Below are 27007 nucleotides of genomic sequence, written 5' to 3' on the forward strand. Positions count from 1 at the left end.
TACAGACAGAGGAGGAAATAAAAAGTATTTCTTGCAACTGCTACAATGATTGCTCTGTGACATGAGACCTTCTCAATGCAATATTCATATGTGTACACTTCAAAGAGCACATTCAACTGAGGGACTGGTGTTGTGCTGTCAAGAATTATGTTCGTGCCACCTACAAATCAGAGGGGTGTTGTCCAGAAATCATGGGGTTTGGATTACAAACCTGGAGTAGTTTAGGAAAACATCAGCTCTTGAGAAGTTTCTACTACCGGGTAGACTAAGAGTCTTCTTTTTGAGGTCGATTTTACAACCACAAACTACTGACCCTTCATGTCCAATTAATCTCCATCACAATCTTTTCACAGTATGGCTCCAAATAACGAAATCACATAAATACAGCACTGAAAGGAGGCTCAATAGACCAGAAAATCCATTACCCTGATTCATAGCAGCTCTACCTATGGCACTACTGAAGAAGTCTGTTTAACCTGTAGTTATTGACCTCCAAAGATGGAGATTCCTCATCTCCTCTGGTAGTCCAAATCCAAAATCACCTCTCCAGTGCACTACAGAAGAAGGAGGATGTGGAGACAGTGGAGACAGAGGATGCACATTCAGTGTATTTAGGACATGGATAAAAGTTTAGATCTGATTTACGACCATGTTTCTCCCTTTCACCTAGCCAAAGCACATGATTACAGTACATCTACGTTAGCACACACTGAAGTAATGACCAGTTGCAATGATTTTGCTCTCTGTGGTGAACCTGACATAATAAGGAAGTGACACAGTGAGGAGAAGACCAACAGGGGGCAAAGGACCATGAGCAATGAGCCTGACAACTTGTTAAAGACCTTATCCAGAGTGTAGGGGAATTAAAAGGGCTTTTTCATTCACTGGTGCTGTGCCAAGCCTTAGCTTACACACACATCTTAATCATTTCCTAAGTATGCACTTTCCAATCTTCCTCTTATTTTCCCTTCTCTGAAAGAAGAGCCATCTGAATCTCAAGCAGATAATTAAAATCACTCTGAGTCAATACACAAATCTTCCTTCAAGTACCTTCTTTTTCATGTTATTTACCCAGGACAAGTACTGGATGAGTCTTTTTTGCAGGTGTTTCTTTTGTGGTTCAGCAGATGGTGGGTTTGGGAGGAGGGTTGTTTGGTTGTTTGTTGGGTTTAATTTTTCTTTGGATGAAGCTTTTCCAGATTATTTATTTTAACTCACACTTTATTAATTTCTGTTCATGTGCCAAGAGGACAAGCCAGATGCAGTTCAGATAGTTTAATTAAACAACTAGCACTTGATAAAGAGGGCACAAAGGAAGGGCAAAAGAGGACAAAAGGAAAATAATCTCTTTGGAAACACAAAAACAAAGGATTTAACTTATTTCTGATGTTTCTGAAGGCATGCAGATCAGTTTGGTTTTAATGACAAGCAGATCAGTCCCCTGCAGTCAACTCTCCAGACAGCTCAGCTGCCTGGGAGTGATTCAGGACAACCACTTCTGAGTCAGTTCAACAAGTCAGGTTGCTTTAGAGCATCTCATGACCCCCAGGAAACCTGCATTGGTAACAAACCACAGAATGAACCCAGAGCCCCCGAGGAACCCCAGGCATCACAGTGACGAAAAATACTCTTGCAATAGGGAAATGCTGCAGAAAGGGAAGCACACGTTTTCAAGTGAAGCCATTTATGAAAGTAGAGTCTGGCCCTGGGACTAGCAGAGATCAGAACCAAACTGAGCGACATTGGAGACGATGTCTCGGTGCTGCCAGTGAGAACCCAGCCTGGCTACACGACAGGATTAAAAACACATGAAGCACCAGTGAGCCTCTTGGGGGCAACAAACTGGTTCAGGCTATAGATGAGTGAAGAAAAGAGTGGGGAGGGGACAGTTCCTTCATAATGTGCTGTCACTGAGATGGACTTAAAGGACTTCAGAATGGGGCATGAACACCCATGCTGGCTACTCCGCAGTACTACAAAAACCTGTATATGGCTCCTGGGGCTGAGGAAGCCAGGAGAAGTTGTGTCCTTGTGCCGGAAATAAGATACGTGCAAGAAGGACAGAAGGAAGAGACAGCAGTTAATGGGACTGAAGAGGATTATCCCCTCTCCCCAAGGACCTATGGGTAAATACAGGTTTTCCTGCAAGCATACTGATGCTCTTGACACTGAGGCTAATAGCTTTCCTTCCATTGTGTTAAAATAGCTAACCAATTTGAAACAGAAGTCAAATTTCCAAACACACAACAAACACACACCAGGAACACACCAGCACTTCAGAAAACAGGAGCTGGGGTCAGATGACACTTGAGCTCTTCTGAAAATTTCCTGCTGGAGCCTTTCACGCTGTAAAACTATCCTGAAATAATCTGAACACTCCAGGAGGAAAAGCCAGCTGCTTCCCTGGGTCAGCCTGAGACCTGCTCTTGAGATCCTTCACATTCTTGGGAAGGAGGCTTCCACTGCTTTCCCCAAGATCCAGAAAAAGTCCACTCTGTGATCCCCATATGCAAATGGGAGGTTCCTACACCCTGTCTGCACCAGCTTCTTGTTTGCATGAGGCTGTGTTTTATGAGTCCCAGAGCATTGCTTTGAAGTAGGACAAAATGGGACAGAGCATAAATCGCCTGGGCAGAGCAGTACTTCGCTCTCCCTGATTGCACTCAACCCAGTGCTCTTTCAGCATGGTACCAACATCAAGAGAAACTGTGCCTAGGGCAGACTGATCCAAACCAGACTCTTGTGGGAAAGAGCTGGGCACTGCCAGAAGGAGGGACCGGGCTCCCTCCACCTCCCCTCCTTCACTCTGCACTGCAAAAGCCAGAGATCATCCCATGCTGTCCCACCAACCACCTCAGCCCTTTGATGCCCAAATTCATATTCCCTCCTTGCACCCACCACCCTCCTGTCCTCTGAGGATGATATCCTCTCTTAGTTATGCTATTGCACACAGCAGCAGCCAAGAAACGGTTTATTCTTTGCAAAGAAATCACTTCACCATAATGTAGTAATTTTACTCCCCTGTAATTAAAAAGCTTAAGCTGCAACTCACACTTCCAAGCATTTGCTCAGAAGGGAGGAAAACTAACAAAAACACTCATAACCATTACTAGCACCACCCTTGTGAAAGGCCTAATTCCCTATATTGCTTTAATTAAAAGTGGATGAATAGCAGTCTCCCAGCCTAGAAACCTTTAAGAGAAATAAAGTGAATCTATAGGCTTATGAAAATAAAACAGAAAGAGGGAAACAAACACAAAAAACCTTCCACTTCTAGGGCTTACCAGAGGATTATAACACCTGGACTCTCTTTTCAAGATGAGGTGAATCAGGGGATGCATGGTATGGAGAGGAAACAACCACCTCGTAGAGTGAGCATCATGCACAGGGAGCTGACAACAGGAGAAGAGGAGCAGAAAGCCACAGAGAGACACAACACCTTTTCCTGCATGTTTTTGTCTTCACTGCTGCCTGAAGGAACACTTCTCTCTGCTGACACCATGGCATAAAGGATCTGGTTTAATTACCAAAAACAAAGTGGGGCCCAGGGGAAAAAATCCTAACAGATGATGAGTGTAGCTGACCTCCAGTGAGACAGAGAACAACTTGTGAGGAATAATCTAATCCATAAGAGCAAAGTATTTATCATCACTGTTACAGCAAGAGACCACCCTGCTCCAGATTACATCTGCAAGCAGATGTGAGCATGGAGGCTTTAAGCACAGCAATAAATGCACCAATTGGGCATAGGTAATTACAGGACTTTAATGCTGCAGTATTTGAGTGATACACAGTGTTTGTGGATTTATTCTTTTAATGTCACAGGGAGATATGGCAATTCAAGTTTGTCTCTTTTTCCCCAGTAAAAGGAGTGCAGAAAGTCTGGGTGTAGATCTGGACCATTTATATCCCACCTGAGTCCCCATATCTTCTGTTTCCTACTTGTAAAGTACCTCTGGCAGTGGGGAAACTAGGGACAAGCCTTGGGCACAGCTCATGTCTAAACATGGGCTTAAGTGGTGATACCCAAGATGGCACACTATGGCTCGGGGACAGAGAGAAACTGAATCTGAGCTCCCTAAGTGGGCTCCAGCCCTCCTCACCTGCTCCCACATGCCCAAAGTAAGCCCACACATGGTGCTGGGTGCAGGATATCATCTCTGGTACCCCACATGAGCAGCACATGCCCAGCATGCACGTACAGAATGAACCAAACTCAGTTGTTTTTCCACTTGGGCTAGAGAAAATTAAAACCTTGTGAAAGCCACTTTGTCTTAGAAAGAAAGCAAATTTGCTTTGCTTTGCTTTATTACATCTCAGCTTTCTTATCAGTTTGACTTCATTCCTAAGTCATTTTAAACCCTAGTGTCATATAGTCTGGCAGCATCAGTGATGGGCTTTAGAAAAAACACAGCAAAAGGGTTTTCAAAAGCCCTCAGACCCGGTGAGACTGCTCCTGCTGAAGTCAACAGTAAATCCAATGATACCACCGGGAGCAGAGGTCAAGGCTGAGCAGGCCTGATGCTATAGGAACTTATGGGTGGGATTTTCAATCTCTTCAAAACCGATTACTAATAACAAAGTATATTAAAAATAAAGAGCTAAGTTGTGACCCTGAAAATATTTACATACGTGCTTGGCTCACAGTTTGTAAGTAATTACAGGGGCCTGATTTCTCTTGCTTTCTCTAATGTAAGCCAGGAATAAGGATCCTGATGCATGTGGAAAACCTTGGCTCACAGGGGGTCAGCTACAGTGATTCTGGTGGAGTTACTCATGCTCTGCAGCAGAGCTTTGAGCACAGCTATGCACACAGCAAGACTCCTTAGAAACACCAGGATCTTCCTCAACCCACAACCACGTTGATATGTAAATGCACCAAATGTGAGATGAGACTTATCTGGCTGTGCTGGTGCTGCAGAAACAGCATTAAAATCGACTCACTCCTAGTCGAACACAGTAACACCTGGGTCAGAAAATGAGGGCTAGTTAAGGAACACTGTGTGTGTGTGGAACTGTTTTATTATTTGTGCAGATCTGACACTATGACATGATTAACCTAACTTCAAAGCATGAAACATCATCATTACAAAGTATTGCATCGAGTACAATCACTTCCAGGCAATTATGCAAACTCAACTGAAATATTATTATGGGTACAGGATTATTGTAGCTCCCTATTAATCCCAAGAGGAAGAAGGATGTGACTTATTTTCTCATCCTGACAAATCATCTCAAGACACTGCTGAATCAGACATGCTTGCAGATTGAGAGGAAATAAGTAAAAATATCCCACTTCTATTACTAAGTTTGAGGATTCATTAACAAGGATGCAAAAGTAAACCTCGTTTAATTCCCCTTATTGTTCACTGTATAAGTCCTTAGATTGTGTAGCTACTCTGGAATGAAGAAAGAAAAGAGCTAGAGAAGGTCACCTTCCCAGCTATTTGTTTCCAGGCAGTTTCACCCCCAGATTCCTGTACAATACAGCAGTCTTCACTGCAAACGTTTCAGGGGAAATGCTTTACTTGCATAAAGGCTGCAACTGTTCCCACTGCACCAAAGCCATAAAACTATTGCAATTGAACCAAAACTTGGTAACAGCTTAATGGCATAAAGCAATATTTGGACTAAATTGAACCTGATCATATCGCTCTAAAGTTCTTTTCCAAGTTAAAAGGCTTTTATTTATAGACTTTACTTACACCCAAGAGCCTTTGACATATTTTAACTAACCTGCCTTCCTTGTCTTCTTAACCTTGGTCCCTTTCCAAGAAAAAAAGATGCCATCTGACCACAGATGGGGTTTGATTTCCAGCAGCAGAATTTACCCACAACACAAATCCCTTGTGTTTATTCATGGAGTGATGGTGCATGTTGTAGGGAGTGAACTTCGCCAGGATTTCCTCGATGAAAAGGGTAGAGGGGAACGCTCTGGAGGTACCTCTGTCACCACATCAACCATTCGCATGCAACAAATCTCTGAGTCCCACCTATTCCAACTCTTCTGGTTTCATAGACACCACTGGGAGATCAGAATATGCTGAGACCCACAGTGGATCAGTGTCACTATTACTGGGACCCACTGCATCTCCTTACATACAAGCTACCCCACACTGACAAATCATAGACCTCTGTACTGCAGAAACATGGCTTGGACAGTGCAAACCTGGCTACAAGCACAGCCTAATTGGACCTCAGGCAAAGCACACCACAGCCTTCCCTCAGCTACCTGCTGAGTACACATGGGAGGAACTTCAGAGCTGCCCCAGCAGTTGGGTACCATGTCACATGTACACAGCATCTACATGGCACTGCACCAGTCACCCCAGCTGAGGGGGGCTAATGAAAGGACAACTGAGCTGCATTTATAGACCAGAGCATGTCAATTCACCCTGTCTTTGGCAGGGCTGGGAAAAATCACATTTTCATCTATGGTGAGGGAAAGAAATTGAAAACTGGGATTACATCAGGGTGAACAATGCCATGATCGAAAGAAAATCTTTTCACTGTCTCTGGGGTCTTGTTTCGACCTGCATCTAAGGCGCTTTTTCAATCAGGTCTGGCAAGTGCCTGCACACAACCTGGCTTACATCTGCTCCAGCTCTGGCTGGTAGTGGGCATGCAATGTGGTGGTGCCACCACATGAAATGCTGCAGTCCCCAGATCCTGACACCTCATTTGTCCCCTGAAAGCTTTGTGCCTTCATTTCCTCACCCCTCTTCCCAAGCCTGCCTCACTAGCAAGGGTACCTCATTAGCTTGGCTTGGTTCAGCAGCACATCCCTGGCTGTAGGATGCAGCAAGGAGCAGAGGGGCAAGCAGGGCAGTATCACACTCCAGCAGAGCAGCGTATGCTTGTGGAGAGTGTGCTTCTTCCAGCTGCAGGCAACCCACTGGTGACTCTTCCATCCCCTGTCACCACGTACCAGAGCCAGCAGCAAGCAACCTTCTTCTACCAGCCCCTGGGAGAAGGGGGTCGCTGAGACATTGTGCAAAAGTAAATATTTATGTAGCCAGGGCCTTCCTTCCCCTGCCCTGTGTTTTCTCCCCCTTCTTAAAATGTCACAGATCAGCTGTTTTCATAATTGTGCAGGAAATGAGTTCCCTGCTGGCTAGCAGCTTAACACTCGTGTGTGCTGGGTCTACCATGGCTGCACTGCTCATCTTTGCTGCCAGCACCTGCATCCACTCAGGATCTTCAGAGGATGGATTTGGCCAGAGGGAAGATGGGACAGTCAGGGATGTGGGCACAGAGCTGCATGATTATGGTAGTCCTCATTCCTGTGAGGAACCCCTATTCCCTGGTCCACGGTCAGATGAGGATCCCAGGAGATCCAACACTCTGTTTATGCCACTTCAGAGCAAACATCCAAGCACAGCTTCCTGCCTGCACGCAGCCGCGAGTGCGCTCAGGATATCCAGGCAGATTTCAAGCTTGCGACAACTTCTTTGTTCTTTGGACAAAGCCTTGTTCACTGGAGATGTTGCTAAAAGGATTATTATCTATAGGAGACTTCTCTTCCCAAAAGGAAATCTGCTAAACACAATTCTGCATTGCTCTGTTTTGGAGGAGACGGGATTAAGACAGGAATGATTTCCCTCCTGCTCTCCGCATCTAGTGATTTAAATAGACCAACAGTGACGACATTGCCTAGTGGGAATAGGCACAAATGCCTTTACTCTGTACTCCTGTCTGCTGGCTTTACTGCTTGCCTGAGAGGGTACCCAAGCTACCCTGTGTTCAGTGGGAAGAGATGGAAGAAGATTATAATTTTGATGGGAATCACATCTAATAGTGCGCTCAGTGAAAAACTGAAGTCTGCCCACCAGCCTCAACACCTCCAATAAAACCCCATCAACTGCCAAACCAGACTGGAAATGTTTTGCTCAGTCTGTGTCATCCCTCTGCTGTTCTGAGCCATGAATATGAGAAGGAACCTGCAAGTATGAACTTGACAATACTTAGGATGTGAAAGAAGAAGGAATGCAATTTTCTGCTCTTAGAGGTGGCAAAACCCTGATAGAAAATGACATGGTGAAAGTGCTTAACTTCAGACCCAAGGAAATTTGAGAGCAAACATTAATTACTTCCATCCTGAGTACAAGCCTGGGGCCTGTATTAGCACCTCTCTGAATGGGAGAAGCTCAAGAGGATTGAATTTCCCACTTCTAGGACCTACTTTCTTTTCCTCCTCTACCTACCCTTGGTTTCCTCTTTCTAATTCCCATGTTATTTCCCTCTCTCCACCTCATCTCTCCCATTAAACAGGACAAAAACTCTAAACCCCACCAAAAAAAAAACACAGGGGGGCAGACACTGCCATGGGATATTCCATTATAGTGGAAATAAATTCAGTTTGGCAAAACTCTACCCACAGTATTCTCTTGCTCTGCTCCTGACTATAAAGATTCTCTTATGAGTAAGGACAAAGGTGCTCACAAGAGCCTGAAAATAGCTGCATTGTGGAGCAGGGAGGTCTGCAAACATACTACACTTCAGAACATCAGCCCACCAAAAGCTTAATAGATAGATAAAACAAAATAGGAGCAATCACTTGTGATTGAGCAGCAAATTCCCAGGTTCATTGTTTCCAATCCAAAGGAAAAAAATAATCACAACCTATTTTAAGCATCTGAGTATATAAATAAATCAGCTGGCCCAGCCAAAAGGCAAAGTGTGCTGAAAACAGACTCAAGCAGAGGTCTAGACTATTACTTAGGCGTGAATCTCAGCTGGGCTCTGCTCTCCTCTTTGATCAGGCAGCTTATATCTGAATACAACAGAGACTAGATCAGGCAGAGAAGTAACATTCAGAGGGAATATCTAGAGCCTGGGGGGCTGCAAAGCCATCCGAGCCCCTGGCAAGCTTGACTCCTGTGTTAAAAAGCACTTTCATTATATGGGCCATTTGTTGATGAATTGTGGGAAAAAGTCAGATTTCCACCCAGAAATGAAGACAAGCAAACCCTTATATAAAGCCACCCTCTCCCCAACCTGTGGGTTGAATGCAGAATGCTCTCAGACTTGCTGCATACCACCCACTTGAGATTACAGACTTGCAGGGTTATTTTTAAGAAGTAATTATAGTAGTAGAGGGCACACTCATGTGGAGCGGCTGCCTGAGGAAACGGCGCAGCTCCGCTTTTCAAGTCTGTAATCGTGTTTATTTATTGCCTTTAAAAACAAGAACCAAAATCCGACTAATTTCTGAGTAAAAACGTCTGCATATTTCCCCAAGGAGCCCGAGCAGCCACACTGCACCGAAAACCTGCCCCGGCCTCCAGGATCCAGCACTGAAACAAAAACAAATAACCCACATTAGCCCTGCCTTCAAGCAAACCCAGACCAAACCCTCTTTCCAGTCTTTGTTTGCCCTTGAAACTGTGGCTTGATCATTACAAAACTCTCATCAAATGGTCTAATGAGAGGCACGTCATGTTCTGCATATGCTGATTTCTGCCCAGAGGTGGTTTCTGGTTGAGCAAAATAGCAGCTCTTGACCTCTGTGAGAACAGATATAAGCCCCGGAACACTGTTCTATAGGTTTTTCTTATTCCAGCTTCTTGTTCCAGCTGCCAGCCAGTGGATTTTAAATCTTACACTGAGAAAAGACTCAGAAGAGACTGAAAGAGAGGGAATAGGACCAGGTACTTGGGCAGATGCCAGCACCGGGAGTTTTTTCCCCCTTTTTCTTCCTTATGTGATGAAATCAGGCCTTTGACTCATGCCCTATTAATGACCAAAGACCTCCAGAAGACCTGATGACGTCTGCCATACAGGCTCAGCATGCAAAGCCAAAAGCCCCCCTGCACTCCATTACACAGGACTCATTACAGCCCCTTCCTCTGTGGGCAGCTCTGAAAGCTGGCAGCTGCTGGTGGCTGCCTTTTCCGCAGCTTCTTCAATAGGAAGCAGCCTAAGGGCATCCTCTGACCTCACACTTGGTGACTTCGTCTTTCAAACAGAAAAGACTTAAACCCTAAAAATATCTCCACGGAGCCTGAAGAAAAATATAGGCCTGCCCCCCCTCAATCTCATCAATCCCCCCACTGCCCAGTGAGGAACAGCCGCTTCCTCCCGGCAGCCCCTGCTTTCCCTTCAAGCCTGGAGCCGACAGGAAATCCATTCTCCTCTTGTGAGAGACAGGAGATGAATTTTCCACAATAGCTCTCCTAGCAAGGCAGAAAATAGAAAGAAACAATGGAAAATGCTTTCTCAAACAATCGGAGCTGCTGAAGAGCAGCTCGCCAGAAGCTCAGCATCACTCAAGTCTTAAATAAGCTGGAGTGGAAACAAGCCAAGGACCTGTTAGCTGTCTTGCTAACACACTACCCTGGCTCAAACCTAAGTTCATTTTCAACCTGGAGGCACTCTCCCTTTTCAAAGAACAGGCAGGAAAACTAAAAATATGTATATTAAAGGGAAGTTATACTGCATTATGGAGTAGCCCTCCTAAGCTTTGCTCAAGCCCCCAGCATCCCATGCCAGAGTGCCATGGGTCACCTCCCTGCCCCATGGCATCTCCTTGGAGTTGGGCATAGGAAACTGCAACACTGATTTACTGCAGGTGGGTGGAAGGAGATGGGGGGGCAGAGCCCCTCTTTCTCCATCTGAGAAAGTTGGCTGCCTCCCATTCAGGATAGCACAGCAGAGTATCTCAGTTATTTGTGTTACACAGGTAAGGCTCAGCAAATCAGACATCTGAGACTGTGTGTGTGCTCCTGTTATGCCTGCAAGACTACCCCTGCACATTAAAGGAACGCGTTTAAAATAATTCATATTTTAATCTAAAAGGTAAGATGTGACTAGGTTCCAAATAAAAAATGCCTTCCTTTTGGCTTTTTTTAACCTTTAAGCTACTTTTTGACTGTCTCTGAACTGCTGCAACGCTTCATTTCCATGTAGGTTGAAAATGACTCCAAAGAAAGATTAAAATCACTTACTAACACCTTGTTGCCTCGGCTCACAGAGCTGCAGGAGAGGATAACAAAAAATGGAAAACAAGCCTGAAATTAAACACAGTTCTGTACATAAAATCAAACTAAAAATCAGGAGAGGGAATGCATTTCCTTTTAAATGCCCAGCCAACCACCACCTTTCCAAAGGGGAAAACAGCCTATAAGAGGTGGGAAGAGCAAATGTTGAAAACACCTCACATGCTCTGACCACTGCTGTAACGCAGCACCTTTGACAAACCTACACATGGCCACAGCCTAATTTTGCTGATCCTGGTCTCGATTTACACAGGTGGAACATGAACCACTGGATCTGAAGGTCACCACCATGCTGCTGCTTCAGACGAGCCCCTCATCTCTGCTTCAGCCCAAGTTTAACCACCAAGATCTCTGAACAAAATGCTGCTCCAGGCGGGAGCAAAACAAAAGGAGCAAAGCTGGAATATACACAACAGAAAGGAAAAATAAAGCTGCTCTCATCACCATGGATGGAACCCTGCTGTTGCAAACCTGCTCAAGCCTTTCTCCTCAGCTTCCTCTTCCCTGACAGCATTGGAAAGAGAAGGAGGAGGAAAAACCAAAACCCAGTACACCAAACTGAAACCAAAAAGCAGAGATATGCACCTGGGATGCAGTTCATCGGCAGATCTCCTTCCCCGCTGCAGAGGCAGGAACGGAGGCACGGAACGTCCTGGCTGGTGCTGGGGAGAGATTATTCCCCATTCTCGTGCATTGTGCAAAATGGGGAGGCTCCTGCCAGTGCTCCCCGCCTGCCGGCACCCCCGGCCAGCCCCAGGGATTTGGGTGGTGCTGGGTGGCCTCCCGCGCCCTCTGCGACTGCACCTCTCCCTTCCCGCAGCCATCCTGACTCACACATGGGATGAGGCTGGGCTGCGGCTCACGCTCCGGCTCCTGCTCTGCTGGGGGAACAGGGCAGGAGAGGCTGGGGCTCCTCGGAGCCCTGCAGACATTAGGCAGCCCGGCACGGAGCTCACCCTGCTCCCCATCCGCTGCTGCTGGCATGAACCATGCAACACAGCTCAGGAGCAAAGCAGGGCCAAACCTGCAGGGTTCTTCCTACCACCCTGTATGTGCTGCCAGTCCTTAAAATGCCTCACCAGGTGCCACATGTTCCTGCTGCCTTGGGGCTGAGGAAGGAGAAAGCTCCTGTGACCCCTTTGAGATGGTGCCGGGGCATTTCTCTTTGTGGGGGGAGAGCAGGTCACCAGGGCTCAGCAGGTCCAGACAATGGCTGGTTGACATCTCATCCACCATGCTGGCATCCCTCCCCATGCCCTGGGACACAGCCACCAAGCTCCACTGGCAGCATGCACCATGAAAGGGACGGTTTCCTCTTTCCTTGCCCTAATCAAGGGAGCTGAAAAACCCAAGTGGAAAAGAAAGGAAGAGAGAAGGTGCCTCTCTGGCAGAGGCTCTCAGGCGCTGGAGGAGGGCCTGGAGCCAAGCTGGTCTGTTGCTTCTGCAGTTGCCTAACCAAATCAGTAGGGCAGCCTGCACCTAACCCCCCCACTTCCCCTGGGATAGGACTCAGCTTCCCTAGGGTAAGGAAAATCAGGCAAACAAAGCAGTCTCAAGCGGGATGTCTCCCTCTCCAGGCAGCAGGGAGGCTGCAGAGCAGGCACCCTGTGAGGATTCTCCCCTACCAGAACTGTGCAAAAACCTCCTGTTTTTTTCAGCAGGGCTCAGAATTGTTTGAAGTCCAGGCAGGGACCAAGCTGAAGTCTGGGTAGAAAGTGCAAGGGGCTGTCATCATCAATGCCCAGCCCTCTATGCCATGGGAAGCTCAAGCCTCTCTCCACGGCAGGGATCTGCAGCCCAGTAGCCAGCACAATGGGAGGATTTCATGCTGTGCAGAGTGTCTTCCCCGAGGCTACACTTTGGAAGACAGAGGAGCAGGAAGAGCTGACACCCCTCCAACTTCAGCTTTGTCTCCAGATGGCTCTTCCACTTAGTGCCAAAAGAAACGAAAAACAATGCAAGCCCTTGAGTCCTGGGTCAACCACTGCAGAACTGTTAATCCCAGAGCTGCAGTGCCACCTTGTCCTCCAGAAGCTCAGCAGAGCAGTCTTTTCCTTCCAGCTGAAGCTCTCTCAGTAATTACCTCAATATTCCCGAAACAGGGAATGCAAATCTATAACTTCTCTCTCTTGATGCAGATATCGAAGTATTTGACAGGGAGGGAGCAAAGCTTCAAATCCACACTCCAAAAGTTGCTCTTCAGATGTGCACCAGGAGAGGTGATGGAGAAATCAGTGCATTGCAAATGGGCTCAACCAAAAGCCATACTGGTACAAACTGTGTCTTCTTACAGTGACAAGCCACCTTTAGTCTAGAAAGGCAGCTTTGTGGCCAGTTTTGTTCTAACTCTTCCAGTTTCCCTCCATCCTTCAAACCCAAAATTTCATACCACCAACTACAAAAATGCTCTCTGGCCGCCCCATAAACAAGGTTTCTTATACGGCTTTCTTCTGCCTCACCTTCCCTGATGCAAACTTTTCCAACAGTAAAAAGAGAAATCAGAGAGAAGAAGGGAAAACTCATGGGAAAAAAAGGTAAAATAAGGAAAGAGGAGGAAAAATATCAGGTTTGTCTTCTTGGTATGGTAAAGGAAAAGACATTCACAGAAAAACTGAAGGCAGCAGATTGACCCTCAGAAAGGTAAGCAAGACTACAGAGTTATCCACAGCATATCTTTTACAGGATTATCTGACACTGCTTATTTCCTTGCTCCTCTTCATGGCACTGAAAGCTGTAGAGTCCGTACTTGTGTAAGAGGGAAGTGGAGAAAAAGAAATTGCTAAAGATAAGAAAAAGGTAACTAGAGGAAAGAAAAGCTGTGCTTTCCTGCTGTTGAACGCAGAATGGTCTCTCCTTGCAGGGCACTGAACTCTGTTACACTTCCCTTGGTTTTTACAGGTAAAAGGCTTCCAACACAGTCAAATACTTAGCCTTGATTGACCCAGCAGGGAGGCACCTTGCCCAGTAGTTTGCAACCATAAAATCACCTGAAAGCAGTGGTGAGTGCAAAGGGGGCTATCACCTGAACCTAAAGTAAAAATCACAGCTAATATGTAACAGGTCAGAAAAGCAGCTGCCATCTGCACCCAGGTGGGATGAAACCTGCACCAAACCACTTTCTAGTACCCAGTGGATTTACCATCTGTGCATACAGTGGGAGGAAGAGAGATGTACAGCTGGGGGCAGAACAGGGCAGTGGGACACCTTTTGTTTTCCTCATAAATCACACATGCACTGTCATCCCTGCTTTGTACGGAGTAAGCTGAGACATAGCATGACTGTGGCCAAGCACAGGATCTGCACAGGTCAGCCTCTTGCTCCAGATGCACAGCTAACTGTGAATGCTTTCATTTCAGGAGAGCACCACAGCATTGCCAACAAGCAAGAGACATGGGCTGGCATTAATCAACTTCCTAAACCAGACCTGATGGGGGGAAGTTGCCCTAGCCTGAAAGTGGCACAGGCAAACCCCAGGCACTCAGAACCCAGAGTCACTCCAGCTTGGCTGAATCAGGCCCATAATAAGCAAGCAAAATCATAACATTTTCATAAAAGTAGGATTTAAGTACAAACATCTGCCCTGCTGGTTTTTAATTCTCAGCCTATAGCTAGGTATTCGTTTCAGGGATCCACGGTTCCAGCTGCAGAAATGCCATGCAGATTCTAATTATGGCAGCTAGTTTATTTAACAGACTTTGACATTGTTTGACATTCAGCTGAGTCACCTTGTTCCCGGGTAAAGCAACATGGGCTTTTCAGTGGTTCACCAAGAGAGAGGCAGAGATTCGATATCAAAAGTAGGACGTATATCACAGAAATTCTAAATTAAATACAGCTGAGGTCTATTCTATTCTGGCAGCTTCTTTCTTTGGGATACTAAGTCAACCCAAATGTTTTCCAGATATAATTCTTCCCCTCGTGTATATGCAGCAGTGCCATCTCCCTCATGTTGTTGGAAGGTGGGAGGGGTAGGAAGTGTTGTAATGGGCATATGGGATGTATCTCATCCTCTGCAAGCATCACCCACCCATGTATCAGGACATCCATCACTAAGAACTGCACGCAGGCTGAGCATCAGTCACTTGCATTCAGCCAGCTTTTTTTCTAGGATAAAGTAAAAGAAATGGGCCATCAGTGGTCAATCCAGAAGGAACAACCATCACCAGCAGACAGATGTTCCTACATCACCTCACCTAAAACTGTATCTGTACCCCTGTATGGTGCTTTTCAAGAATCTCAAAATGCTTTCCAGCAAGAAAGGCAGACCAGCACTATCCATCCTCATCATACAGAGGTTTCACAAAGTGACTCGTCTGTGAGTTTGCTGGTGGCACAACTAGAAAGAGAGCCCATGCTTGGTCCACTCTCCTCATGCCATGTTAGAAATGGAGGCCAACACCACCTCTCCTGCCTGCAGAGAGCCTGGATGCAGCACAGGGCATTGCAGAGAGAAAACCCCAATCCTGGGGCTGCCTTCCAGAAGGCCCATGGAAGCTGCCAGGCTACCCTATTGTGGCTCCATTGCTTGTGTCACGTATCTGTGCTGCTGCTTTCCAAGTCCCTGCTTCCCTGCTAGCCCTGGAGCTGTGCTCAACACACATCTGGAGCAGCGGCTCTGCCTGGAAACAGTGCTGGGGACCGCAGCATGCTCCTGGAGAGGACTAAGCCCTCCCATCTCAGCTTCTCTTTACAGACCTTTGGAGAAGAGCTGGGATCTCCTTTTTATAGCTAAAGACAGAAGGAACCTTTTCAGAGGCTGAAAATACTCCACTTATTCTGGCAGGCAGCACAGCAAGCCAAACTTCAAACCAACAGCCAGAACCGTGCAGTCAGACAATAGCGAGCTGGCCCGAGTGTGCATTTCCAAGAGCACGCTGTGGTCTGGCTCATTTCCCCCATGCCATCCCTGCAGTCACTGCTGGAAGAAGCTGTGTGGAAGTGTGTGCCATTACCCTGAGGAGAGGATATCCATCATGTCCAGGCCCTCTCTGAAAGCTGTCAGAGAGACAGTGGCTCAGGCCAAAGAGATGTTTACTTATCTTTCTGGCCAGCACTGCAGAAATCCCTGTTTGCATTTAACCTTCTTACAGTTTCCTTTATAAACCAGAGGCAACCCTGATTATTCATTCCTTATTGTACAGTAACAATACCTGCAGAGCCACAGTATTAAGAAACAAAACCGATGGTGTCTCTGGTCTCCAGTCCCTTGAATTGGCAGGCCAAGCTCAGACTGGGGGGCTGCCAGCCTGTCACCCCACAGCCGCAGCCCCCCAGAAGCCATTGAATCCCTTTGTGTGGCAGGGCAGGAACCAACCTGAACCTCAACAGCTGATGCAAGATCCCCTGGGAGCCCTAAACACCATGCCAGTTATTTTAGGAGGAGGTGGAGGTCTGGTATCACAAGGCTGTATATACGAGCTCCCAGGGAAAAGGCATTTGTAAGAGTGGTCACAAAAAGTACTAGAGACTGTGGTTGGGGAACTGTAGCTCCCAACTGCTCTCACCCATCTTATTTAGGGCTTTCCCCACCTGGTAGAAAAGGGATGATCCTCTGCTTGGGATCTTTCTGGCCTCCTTCAATAGGGAACTTGTCCAGAAGCTGCATCTGCAAAGGAAAAAGAGGAAAGGTCTTAGGGGGAAAACATGGACTGGCTGTGTAGGGACCAGGGGATCTTTTGGTCTGTGTGTGGTTCAAAAGATGATTAGCAAAGCAAAGCAACTGCAGGAAACACTCTGCCTCATTGCGGGGGAGCCTGTACATTAAAAGGTATGATACAGTTCACTCCAAAGAAAGGGAGGGCAAGTTTCTGGCAGCACAGAGGAGCTGTGACAGGGCCCAGGCAGACATCCGAGCCTGGCCTCACCACTGTTCTAAAATTAGACTCTCATTCTTCGTTACAGAACACACGACTTGCCTCTAATCCACAGCCTGCCCGCATTGGTGGAGACACAGTTTTTACCTGTCTGTGTGACAGGACACCCACCTGGCTAAACATGTTGTCTAAGCAGATGGATTAATGTGTGTTTAATGAAATACCTGCTCTGCCCTCTTGCTGGCAAAGCACTGCTCACCTCCGTCAGAGCACTCCTGCTTCCCCAGGGAGGGAGATGGGAGTTTTGGAAGGATCTTCCACTGCAGTCCCTCCACGGAGACAGCAGCAGAGAAAGGAAGAAGGGAGGGCAGAGAGCAGAGCATCCCAGAGAATGCTACCAATAGGAATGGCCAGAAAGCAAAGCTCAAGGTGGGTGTGCTGCCAGCTCATGACAAGCAGCCTTCAAAACATGGTTATGGACAGAGTCTTGCCCACATCAGCTAAGATCTTACCACACCAGCTCCTAAACACTGTCCACCACAGCCATCTGTTTCTAACACATCCATAAGGCTGAGTAGACTCAGGATTCTGTTGTACCACAGAACTGCAATCAGCCTTCAACCTGAGGAACTCAAAGGGGTATTGATGGCTTACGGTCAGCTTGCACAGTGGAGCAGCCTGCTGACCACCAGTGACTTTCTATGGAAACAAGCCTAGGGAAGCAGTATGCTGACCTGATGTTCCTAAGTGAGCCCTACAATTTGTCTATGAGTGATGAGCCCAGAGTGACCAGTGCCACTGAGGCTGAACACCAGCTGAAAAGCCACACACAGCCTCAGCCAGGAAGGAAAGAAGCTGCTCCATTGGCACCTTCATGGACCTGTCCAAGAGAAAACAGTCCCCAGCCTGAAAACTGGCAGAGCCTCTCACCCCTCACATTCATCCTCTGCATTCTTTCACTGTTATTCACCCCACGGTGCTACCAAGATAAATACTCAAATCTTTATATTCTATTTAACTTTCTCCCATGTTTAAGATGCATGATGCAATGTTCTATGTCCCTGCTGATCCTACGCAGCAGCCCCAGCTCCCTTGTGCTGAAGGAGCTCCAAATCTCTTGCCAGCCCAGTGACTCATTTCCGACAGTCCAGGAGAGATGCCTGTCAACCCACAGTCCACAGGCCCTCTGTGCAGGGTAAGGAAGGAAAGCAAGCAGTCCTGCTACTTGACCTTGCAGGATCCCTATCTCCTCACCTGAACTGGATCTACAGCTCAATACAAACACCTAAAGGGGCAGCTAAAACTACAGGTGTGGGGGCTCATCAACGCTACGTGTCCAGCAATGAGGGTGTGTGAGTTAACAGAGGTTTTGTCAGCTCAACACATTTCCTTTAAAAAATATGTTTTTGCTAACAGGGGGGAAAAAAGCTGGTTTTTTTACTGTTTTTGTTTTAAGCACACAGGATCCTTCTCTTCAACCACACCACAACATCTCCAGCGTTTTCACCATATGTTACAGCAAACCGAAGATCAAGAGGAAGCTCGTGAGTAGAAGGAACATCTGTGCAGCAGAGCAAGTTAAAAGATCCCACGTTTCCCCATCAGGGAGTCAGCCTGGTAAATAAATAGAGCGTAGCTTTGCGGATTGTTACCCAACTCACTTTTCTGCCAACAGAGACATGGGTTTTATTGAAAATGGGAAAATTTGTTTTCTTGGAGGTAGAGCTCTGGGTGCCTGAGGTCAGCATGGGCAGGAGAGTTGTTCAAAGGGAAGAGAAAAAAAGAGGGGGAAGGAATCCCCACTGATCGACTTGAAGTTTTGCTGTTGCTACACTTTTAGCCAGGAAGGCAATTCTCACTTTACTACACAGTGACTAATTCAAGCTTGGAACCGATACAGTCAAATTCCCATGGTTATTCTTGGAGTTAGATTAGCTTGGCTAATACAAGCCTTTTTAACCACATCAAGAGAGTCACAACGTGTATAACTTAGTGCTATTTATCTAAAGGGTGGATATCAGCAAAATAGATACAATAAACTGCAGCTGGAAGAGTTTGGCCAAGTTTTCCTAGATTACACTTTCCACCCCGGCTCTTGCCTCTGGCTGGGAGGGTCTGGATGTCAAGGAGCTGGAGGGAGACAGAGGCATTCAGGAGGTCACCAATGCAACTGATGGAGATACAGCCTGTCCCAGTGCCAAGTTCCTTTTAAGCACGGCAGATTTCTCATATTTGATATATAAGACAATATTCCAGTGGGCAACATGCACACGTTTGTTCAAAGCTGAAGACAAGGTGAGAAGCTGCTGCTTCACTAAAAGGCCATGCAAGGTTGGGTACCCATGGAGGAGTGTGACAGTCCCTCTTCAAGCCCCTGACTCAAGAGGATGCTAGCTGCTGGCTTGTGGAATAGCCCCTAGACCAACAAGTTGGATTTGGCATTTCTGCTGCCCCAGCAAGAGACAGGCTGGTTTTGGGAAGCTGTATGGTGTGTTTTGGAGGAAACTACTGGCTCAGTTTCAGGCATGATATGGGAAACCCAACAGATCCTAAAAAGGATCAGAGGAAGGACATAACTGAGGCCCAGCAATTAAACCCCTGCCTCTGTGTCTGGCTGTTCTCATTAACACCTAAAAATGCACTCCCAGCATGACATGTGGATGAGTACTAATGGCACGGAAGACCTGCAACACAGACTGGAATGTGATGACTGCCCTTCAGCTTTGCAATGCAGGAAACCTCTCACGAAGTTAAAGCCAAACAAAGAGCAGCAAAATCATGGAGCCTTCCTCAGCACTTCCCTGTCCCCAGTTCTGACATTCAAAGCCAGTGCAAGTTAGATCTAAACCCTAGAAAAGCAGGATTCTGCATCCTCTCTTTCACGGAGAAGGATACAAAGAAGAAAATGAGAAAGAGACAGATACAGAGGAGGGGAAAAAAACCAGGAATAGGTCTGAATGAAACATCTGAAATCAACCAGAACTGATGGGGTATCCTAAGCCCCACTCAGCCTAGCTTGGATAAGAGGAGGCACTAACCACTGAGATAAATGGAGCAGCCAGGAATGCACAGAGATAAGGGCTGAACCACAGAAGCTCCTCCTGGTAGTCATAGCACTTTCCCTACATGGATGATTAACAGCCAAAGAGCAATAAACAGATTTTCAGTTTGGTTAATTAGATGTCTGCAGAGCATCTGAATGTCAAAAACTCTTTAGTCTGTGACAAACTCTTTTCCACTGACAGAAATTATCATTGTTATTACTGCAAATGTGCACATGATAGATTGGAAAAAAAATCCTTCACTTAACACCCCGAGTTACTCTGTTCAGACACGGGCAGTCTCCACAAGTTGTTGCTTACATCTTGAATATGACAATCACGTTAAGGACAAGATTTGCTAATTGAGAGAGTTATCCCATCACCTAGAGTAAAACCATGCCAGCATGAAGGGAAAGAAGGAAAGTTGGGATGCACAGCTCTGGAGGATGGGGCTAGGGCTGTAGCTGGCTTTGGGTAGGCAAGGAATCACAGGTGGGCAATACATTTAGGCAAACCTGGGGAAGCTCCTACTCAGTTCATCTGCTTACAAGCACGTGAATCCCATCACAGGAAAGCCTCCGCTTGTATGACCGGTGTGATGAGCAGAAAGAAATCCATCACCATGTCACTGTGTCACAGGGTGGGGGATCCGTTTGGAAACAGGGAGGGTATATGGAAACTGGGAAGTGAGCTTCCCGCCCATTTGGGCAGCATGTCTGGAGTCAGGCTGGACAAACACATCCCACCTCCTGCTGCTGCCACAACAGATACACATCCACAAATAACTCACTGCGAAAATCACCTCCCCAGGCTTTGTCTTTCTAAACTGCTCTGGGTTTGTCAACAGCTTTCCTGCGTAAGTTCTGCATGGAGTCCTGCCTTCTGCTCCAAATAACTTCCTTCTTGCTTCTGTGCTGAACTCATTTAGGTCTGCTATAAACCTTGTTGGTCCACACTGTGGCTTGCTTATAGTGGTCAGGCTGTGTTCAAGACCAGGTTGGATGAAGCCTTGGGTGATATGGTTTAGTGTGAGGTGTCCCTGCCCATGGCAGGGGAGTTGGAACTAGATGATCTTGAGGTCCTTTCCAATCCTAACTATTCTATGATTCTATGCAATTAATTCCATTAAAAATCAAGGGAATTACTTGTGAGTTGCTGCTCATTAGAATAAAAGCAGGCTCAGAGCACTAGCCGACTCCACTCCTTACTAATTGCACATAACCATGAAATCACTTGACTTGCAAGAATGGAATAGGAATATTTCAGTGGTATCAACCCTCACCTTTTGATATTCACTTAGGAAGGTATGGATGCTGCCTCACATGCAAATGGAAAACAAGAGGTGTAGCCAGTGTCCTCACTTACAGCTGAGCTTTTAGTTCGCAGAATCATTTAGGTTGGAAAGGACCTTGAAGATCATCTGATCCGACCATGAACCTAACACTGCCAAGTCCACCACTAAACCATGCCCTTAAGTGCTACATCTACACATCTTCTAAATACCTCCAGGGATGGTGACTCCACGACCTCCCTGGGCATCTTCGTTTTCATCCCTTCTGCTTTTGGTCACTTTTACCTAAGAATGAGACTATGCCACAAAGAAAGAGATGCTTCTGCACACAAGGACTATTTGGGCTCAGCAATAACAGCTGGTGACATCTACAGTCACATCATGAATGTTCTGGTGTGAAGATAAGATTCAGCCCCTCTCTGATTTGCAACGGTATCACCTGATTAACAATCTTAATGAAAAATAAGCACCCCTTGAGACGCTACAAACAGCATCTCTGAGGATGAGAAGCCAAGCATCTTCCTGACAATTATTTACTTACTACATTTGATTTATTTGCATAAAACATTGTTTTATGTTTTAGATATAAGGGCTTACAGCATCTGAGACTAAGGAGACAAGAGAGGCTCTTACCCTGCTGTAAGCCAACCAGTGCAGAGGACAAGAACATCATGACCTGATCCTGTGGCATTTGAGAACAAGAATGCTGTTTCCAATTTGGTCTCCAAGTTTTGTAAGTCTGTGACTAAATCTAACTCCTTAAAATTAGTCCACTGCAACAGTTACCTAACCTCCACCTATGCCTAACACCACAGACTCTAGCCGGAGCTTCCTGCTGAGCTGTTAGTTCCTCCCCTTCCTTCCACGCAGAAGCTTTAACTCTCCCCCAGTCAGAAGAGTGAAGTTCCCCACACCTCTTAAAATAAGCAAATTAGGACACCCACATAATCTCTTATCAGTGTGCATATCTTTCTGGTTCCTTTTCAAGTGGATGTAGGTTTGCCATGTGCACAGATAAAAATCAAAGCCCTACAGGAGGTCGGCACTGAAATCATGGGAGATTTATTTTAACAGACAAAAACCCTGAGGATGACTTTCATCCAAAGCCTTTACTTTGGCAAGCGAAGCAATATCCATTGCTGCAAAGGGACACAGTATTCTGACCTTCTGCAGAGAGAGGAGACCTAACTCCCATTCTGGATTGTCTAATTTGCTTGTGCCCCAGAGAAACAGAGGATGAAAATCAAACCACAACCAAGAGCCAGAGAGCAACAGATTTTGGTCAGAGTGCTTGCAGAAACCCCCTGAATTTGCCACTTTACTTTCGGTTACCCAAGTGGTCCTAAAACTACAACATTCCCTAGACTGAATACCAAGAGGCTTATTAGCTTCCCATTTTCCAAGTGCTCACTAGAAAATTCATTTTTCATTACAGATGAAGCAAGCTGATAATAAAGGTACTTGGACCTGAAAGGTAAAGTACATTGGGACAGTTATGCTTTGGGCACATGGTGATCCCAGCTCTGTGATCCCTTCTCATGAGGCTAATCTGAGCTTTGAGTCCCAAGGAGGAGAGAGGGGCTACAGCTGAGCGATGGGGCAGGGGAGAGGAAGAATCTGTACACACATGGGATTGTATGCATACAGCTCAGAGACCAATGAAACTGCAAGAAAAGCAAAGGTGCTATCAGGGATCTGAAACTAGCGATGATGGAATTCACATCCTCAGCAGGAGGGGTTCAGGGCATCTGCAAATCAGAGTAGGTTGAAAGTCTCTGATGCACGTAATGCAAGCTTAGATGAGAAGGGGAGGTAAGATACCAGAATAGAAAGCTTATTAATTAAAACCCTGAGGAGCAGCAGCAATTTCCTTTCATTTGAAGCTGAATACCAGCTGTGCTGCTCGCTGACGTGACTGATTATTACAGCATCATCAGCTATATTTTGAGTTACACATAGCATGATCTGAAGAAAGTGAAAGGCTGGAATCGGGTTGAATTCTGTCGTCTGTCGGAGTTTCCCCACAGAGAAACCTCTCTGGTCCTGTCTCTGCTTTTGCATCTGCAAAATGCAGGACAAATCTCAGGAAGGTAGCATGAGATTTAATGAAAAGCCATCAAATGCTCTGAGCAGGAGTCAGAGACTGAATTCAGAGGAACAATATTCATCTAAAATTAGCAAGACAAAAACAAATGGAAGAAGTATTATCGGTGGTTTTCAGAAATGCTTTTCCTCCCATTTGTGGGCTTGTTCATCTGTAACATACACCAAATCCTGGTTAACCAGAGCATCCAAAGGGGTCTTTCACTTAAGGAAGATGGTTACCCACCATTTCCAGCAAATGAATCTCATGCTAGTAGGTGATATATCAACATTTAAATTTCAACAGGTGAAACCAAGCAAGAGAGTGGAGAACACGACAGCCCATCTCCAGAGATTCACTTCCTATAAGCTGGTCTAGAGACCACTTCTTCAATGGTGTGATTTCAGGATGGGTTTTCTGTTAAGGTTAAGCAGTGGAGAATCCATAAGGGGAAGGATGTGATTTACTCCAGCCCAGGACCATACCTGCTGAGATCAACAACAGATGGACATGCACAACAGGGAACAGAACTGCTGTCCTTGGGCAGATCCCTCTGCAGGACACAGCTCTTGGAGATTTTTCTCTAGATGTGGATTGAACTGAGCTTGTTTTTATTCTTCCTCTGCTTCACCCTCTCACAGGAACAATGATCCAGCTCACCCTCACAGATGCAATACAGTGGGATGCCTGCCTAGCTCCTACCTCTTCACAACTCACCAGAACAGAGCTGATCCTGAGCACAGGATCAATTAGGTGAAGTTCACAAAAGACTTGGAGATCTTTGGATGAGGGCACGGAACAGACTGAGCACAGCACAGCCCATCTGTCAACTGCTCACACGTTACACAGCAGAAGGAGGTGAAACCCCATCTCTTCCTAAAGCAGTAACAAGTTCCACAATGCAGCAAGAATAATTATGTCAGGCAGCCAGTGACACTGCCTCTCTCGTGGTGTTACACGATGCCACAGCGTGCAAGAGAAGTGCATTAATTCAGTCTCTGAGAAGCAGCAGCAACTGGCTTTCCTTTTATTTTGAAAGAAAAAAAAAAGAATGAAAGCAAAACCCACCCGGATAACTGGCTGACATGCCCGACAATTACAGCATTATAGGATATGTTCTGAATTAAATATAGGGCGATCCGTGAGAAAGTCAAACAAAAGCAGGAAAATGCATATAAAGTACAGGGAACAGACATTTAGAGCATGGTGTAATCCCCAAAGGGAAAATGCCTTCCTCAGGTCTGAAAATTTCCACCAGAAATCTTGGAAATCTTACAAACCTCTCAGCATCCAACTAAAACAGCCAGGGGAGTAGAAGGGGGAGGGGAGCAGAGACTGGGGGTATTTCCCCAACGTGATCCATCAAAAGAGGGAATGCAGTTTCCCAGCCGAGACATTTGGTGTTTTTCATACAGAAGTGCAGCTTTCTCTAAAGGCTCTGCAGAACGAGCCCAGCGTTTGTGGCTAACACAGACTGGCAAAACATTTGGAGGTGCTGCTTTGGGATGACAGAAGCACTTGGTGCATCTCAAGAGCTTCTCAGAAAGCCCACACTGTCCTTTGACAGAGCACCTATTGATGCCTCCTGCCAGAAGCATTTTCTTTCCCAGAGCTAAATTAGACCAGCCTCATCCGACTTAACCACACTGGAAGATGCTTGGACAAAGGCTGCTTCATACTTTTCCATCTATTCATGGTGATTATATGTCCCTTGTTACTCCAGTATCTACAGTGGATTTGTCCTGACAGCATCCCTGGGAAATAAGGCCATACCATAATGCCTGTTTCAGGAAGGCGCAGAGAGATGAATGCTGCAGCTATGTGGCACAGCAGGGTTGTGCAGGGATGTCAGAGCCATGCTGATGCCATGCCCCATCAGGTCAATTAGCTTCTGAGGAAGGCTCATAATTTTGTGATGGGGTGCAAGCATTATGCCTTTTTTCCATAGCTGGCATATCCAGACCCAGCCCAGGTGTCCAAAGAGACTCACTCTAGGTGCCAGGAAAAGTCCTGCCTGAGAAGGGCTGATGTCAGCAGAAGAGCATCTTTCCCTATATCCTTTTTATCCTTACAAAAATCACAGGCCTTAAAGTGGTTTTTCAGACTGCACCTAAGCAGCAAGAGACCAACCTCCTCTAGTGACAAACACTGCAGTAATGATGATAATTGCCCTTGGACATTAACAGGAGCAGAACCAAGCTCTCCTATAACGCTGGCCTCCAGGCAGCAACAGAGCTACATCTAAAAGTGCTGCCAGAGCAAAGGTCCCTTTTCTAAATATGATAGCAACTCTAAGAGCTTCACTGAAAGGGAGCAAAGAATCAAGGTCACTTCCATTAATCACCACCTCCCACATCACCTGGGAATTGTGAAAAATACTTACTTTCCATCCATTAAATTTCAACCCTTTCAAGCCAGCAATTGAAATACAGTGTAGCCCCATTGTTATTTGGGTTTATCAGAGCATTACTCTTACTGAGCCACTCCAAAGGCCTGCAAGTGCCTAAATCCTACCAGGAGAGACCATTCATCAGGCAGGAACAGCTTGGCTCAGCACAAGGGCTGGATGAGTTGGTGGGAGACACAGGGCTTCAAACCCTTCAGTCCTTAGGGAACCCCTGGCAGCAGTGGTGAACCCTGCACTGAAGTTGCAAGCAAGGTGCTGGAGCTTGCATCCTAAAAGCAGCACAGAGCCATTAGCAGGGTGCTGCTGTTAATTACATACTTGCTCTTAGAAAAAACATGAACCAAATATTACTATCAGCAGAATCTGCAGGTCTGTTTTCGCTACAGTCTCTTTTGTCCAGTGCTGTCAGATTATCCAGGGAACAAACTCCTGACTTGCTCCACATCACAGATTTAGGCTGGTATCTTGCAAGGGGGAGGCCTGGTTCTATATTTAAGGGTCCCCTCATGTGCTAGTGTGACTCCTCTCAGGACCAGCCATTCCCATAAAGCAATATTGCCAAAGGCTGGAGAACCACATGTCATGCAATGCCCTCTTTCACCTTCCTTTACTCCCCTCTCATAAAGTGGAACTGCTGATTCATTGGTGTTTCAGGCAGGGACTATCCAGCCAGCCAGACCCCACCTTTACAACCAGATTTGTCTGAACCAGTGCAAAGCCTGCCACAGGAACGCTCTGAAACCCAATTTCTACAGTAGATGGTCACTGATCTTGCATGCACAAAATCCATCCTTAGAAACCTCTGCTGCTCACACACTGGTGACCATGGTTTTAAATAAACCTGCTTAAAAATACACCCTTAGTTAAACTGGTAAAAATAAACCCTTAGTTAAATTGGTAAAAATAAACCCCTTGTTAAATTGGTAGAGTTTTGTGAGCCTGCAAGACTACTCCCCTGCTTGCACTACTAAGAGATGGGACTTTAGCTCCAAATGTATGAAACTTAATCCTTCTGTTTTCATAATCTACATCTTCTCTACAGCATGTTAGCTCTGCAGGATATATTGTCCCCTGGAAACCAGAGTAACTTCAATATTGAAAACAGAAACAATAGCTCCAAACACAATGGCACATCTTACTTCAGAAACTCCATCTGAAATGGTATCTACTCATCTCCATAGGACACTGTTTGTAGCTCTGGGGTGAAGGGGGAGAGCGACTGCCCAGCTCAGTACAATGAAGAAACTGTGCCAAGCACAACATAACCACAGGTTTCAGCTCCATGCTGGGAGGAGACTCCTTTGTCTTCTTTTCTCCCTCTTTCACTACCTCCAAACTCTGAGATGTTTTGCCTGCATATCTGGTTCCAAACACA

At 46.2% G+C, this 27007-nt stretch overlaps 1 protein-coding gene across 2 annotated transcripts in view; it reads right to left on the minus strand.

The window, feature by feature from the left end:
* The window catches only part of SH3PXD2A (SH3 and PX domains 2A), a 249054-nt gene that overhangs the window by 160153 nt on the left and 61894 nt on the right, over positions 1–27007 (minus strand). The window contains exon 3 of one of the 2 annotated variants that reach the window (XM_005154542.3): positions 16527–16602. In XM_005154542.3, coding sequence (XP_005154599.2) covers positions 16527–16602 — 76 coding nt within the window. Of the gene's footprint in view, positions 1–11582; positions 11742–16526; positions 16603–27007 lie in introns of those variants that run through there. The other variant, XM_031053830.2, reaches the window with a different exon arrangement.

Source organism: Melopsittacus undulatus, chromosome 4, assembly GCF_012275295.1.
Source record: "Melopsittacus undulatus isolate bMelUnd1 chromosome 4, bMelUnd1.mat.Z, whole genome shotgun sequence".
Taxonomy (NCBI): domain Eukaryota; kingdom Metazoa; phylum Chordata; class Aves; order Psittaciformes; family Psittaculidae; genus Melopsittacus; species Melopsittacus undulatus.